Source organism: Arachis ipaensis, chromosome B05 (assembly GCF_000816755.2).
Source record: "Arachis ipaensis cultivar K30076 chromosome B05, Araip1.1, whole genome shotgun sequence".
Lineage (NCBI taxonomy): Eukaryota > Viridiplantae > Streptophyta > Magnoliopsida > Fabales > Fabaceae > Arachis > Arachis ipaensis.
Genome location: NC_029789.2, coordinates 37554231 through 37556669, shown reverse-complemented (window position 1 = coordinate 37556669; position 2439 = coordinate 37554231). Strand labels below are relative to the sequence as shown.

The following is a 2439-nucleotide window of genomic DNA, read 5'->3' as shown; positions in this document are numbered from 1 at the left end:
GGCTTTTGGTTAATTGAATTAGCTTTCTTAAATAATAGTAACTTTATCCATCAAACCTGATGTTCAAACATTATTTATGTTTTTAATATGTGTAATAACTAATAATAATGCAATGCTACTATGTCAATAAACCAATCATATAATGAGGCTACCCAATGAGTAATAGCTCAAATGACATAATCTCCTCATACTCATCTAAGAGGTTGCTGATTCAAGTCTTCATATCTTTGGTAAAAAAAAATCATATAATGAGACTAACATCTAATATGCGTATTTTGTAAGAATAAATAAATAATTATATTAAAAGTAGCTTATAAATAAGTTATTTTGTATTTTAATTTTTAATTTTAAAAGTATTTATTTTAAAAAATATATGATAAAAAGTTTTTTATTTTGAGAGAAGTCATTCTTTTTAATTTCTCTGTAAGCTCCTAAATAACTTTTTAAAAAACTGTAATTTAATTTTAAAAATTGGACCAAACATTAAAATTATTATTTTTCATGAATCAAACTCAAACAAATTATTTTTGAAGTTTTGCAAACGGAACTTTTTTGTGTTATGTAAGCTTCGGCTTTTCAATTTCTTTGTATTCCAATGTACTCAGACAAAAATAAAATACTGAGCGACTTGGCTACATCATCAACCACTAAGATAGTGAGAGAGAAGAAAAAATAAACAAAGAAAAGATTTTTTGATTCTATTGTGTTTTTTCTCTGCCACTCAATTTAATATTTCGGATAATATAATTGAAGAGTTAAAAGAACATAACGCTCAACAATACACTACCCTCACTCATGGCTACAACACCACTTTTCTTGCCACCACCAATCATCACTAGTGCTGCCATCACCCACCGTACCTCTGTATCACTCTTCCCTAAGTTTCTGACTCTACACCGCAGACCAATCACAAAGCTCCATGTGTCTTCCTCTCCCACCAACAAACCCCCTAGCACCACCACAGCCCCGGCTTCCAGCCTATCAAAACCCGTGGGTGAAATTATTTTTTTCGACGGCGGAGCCCACTACGGAGATCTCTTGGCCAACCTTCTCCTCGGATTCACCTTGTTGTGGCTCCCTCTGACTCTTGCTGCGGTGTCCCGTGCTTTCAACTTGAGGTATAGGTTTACCAACCTTAGAGTGACTGTTATCTCTGGTCTCACCGGTCAGGACCGCAGCGATTTTTCCTATTCAGTTGTCAAAGATGTTCAGGTGACATTATCTTTAAATTCTAAATTGTACATAATTCAGTGATATTAATCTTTGGACTCTCAAATATTGTATATATTAAAGGTGAAGACAAAATTCAGCTAGTAGGTTGTACATTGTGCAATTAGTTAGAGTCAGAATTCAGTTAGTTATTGATTGATTCGAAGAGATTCTTGATTTGAGATGCAAGTGTGGTGTAGACACTTATTCTCTAGACTTACAAACAAATGCAACACTTTCTTCTTTTTCAAGTTATCTATTTCTGTTTTGCTTTTTCTTTTCTAATTTCAGTAGCGTCGTCATTCTTTGAGCTGATATTGTTTTTTCAAATCACATCCTGTTTTAGTATACTGATATAGTTAGATCTTACAGGAATTTATTACAAATCACTACTTGAACACTTCTTGCAATTTTTGGATTGAATATTTAGTATGTTAATTTCAAGAATAAAGGTGATTCAAGTATGTTGTGTAGCCTAATTACTGATCATGGTGTCATTGAGTATAATATAATTATTAGATGAATATGAATTATGAATGTTTTTGTATCTTAACATGCAAAGAATTATTAATAATTGAATGGTAGACTATGTCTATATGTCTAGTAATCTTAATTCAGTATTGAATCTACACTACTCACAAATAAGGCTCCAACGTATACAAGTTTTTTAGGGCCATCCCAACTAAGGATTTTAGAATTGAGTTTAGCTTGCTAAATTTTAGGTTGACATCAAAACATATCTTACATTTATTAGTTATGCCATTTGTATTGGAGTTTTTTCCTGAAATTTAACTTTTATTTGAAAGAGTAAATGAGTTTGAGCATGATATCTAAATGTAGATATTTTAGTTTTTATGATGAATATGTTTTTGGCTGAATGAGTACTGAAATTCATACATTCAGGTAGTGCCAAGGTTTATTGGTGAGTGGGGTGACATTGTGATCACCTTGAAAGATGGCACCAAAGTAGACCTTAGGAGCGTTCCAAAGTTCAGGGAGATTGCCCGTTATTGTCTTGCCATGGCTGAAAAGCCCACTGTTTTGAAAGAGAGTGGTCCTAAAGGATTTTGAGATTCTTTTAATACAGGATTTTGGTATCTAAAAGATTGTTTTGGAGAGCCGTATGCAATGTATGGAATTTTCTCTTTCATTATCATTTTGACTTAACAATGATAGTGATTCAATTCTGTATTAATATAATGGTCAAATCAATAGTATTTAATATTTATA

The 2439-nt window shown here is 32.0% G+C and overlaps 1 protein-coding gene across 1 annotated transcript; it reads left to right on the top strand.

Annotated features, from left to right (window-relative positions):
- On the top strand, positions 752-2439 carry LOC107643550. Its single transcript, XM_016347230.2, has 2 exons — positions 752-1212; positions 2113-2439. Exons 1-2 carry the CDS (start codon positions 796-798, stop codon positions 2278-2280), a joined length of 585 nt encoding a protein of 194 aa, XP_016202716.1. The 5' UTR covers positions 752-795; the 3' UTR covers positions 2281-2439.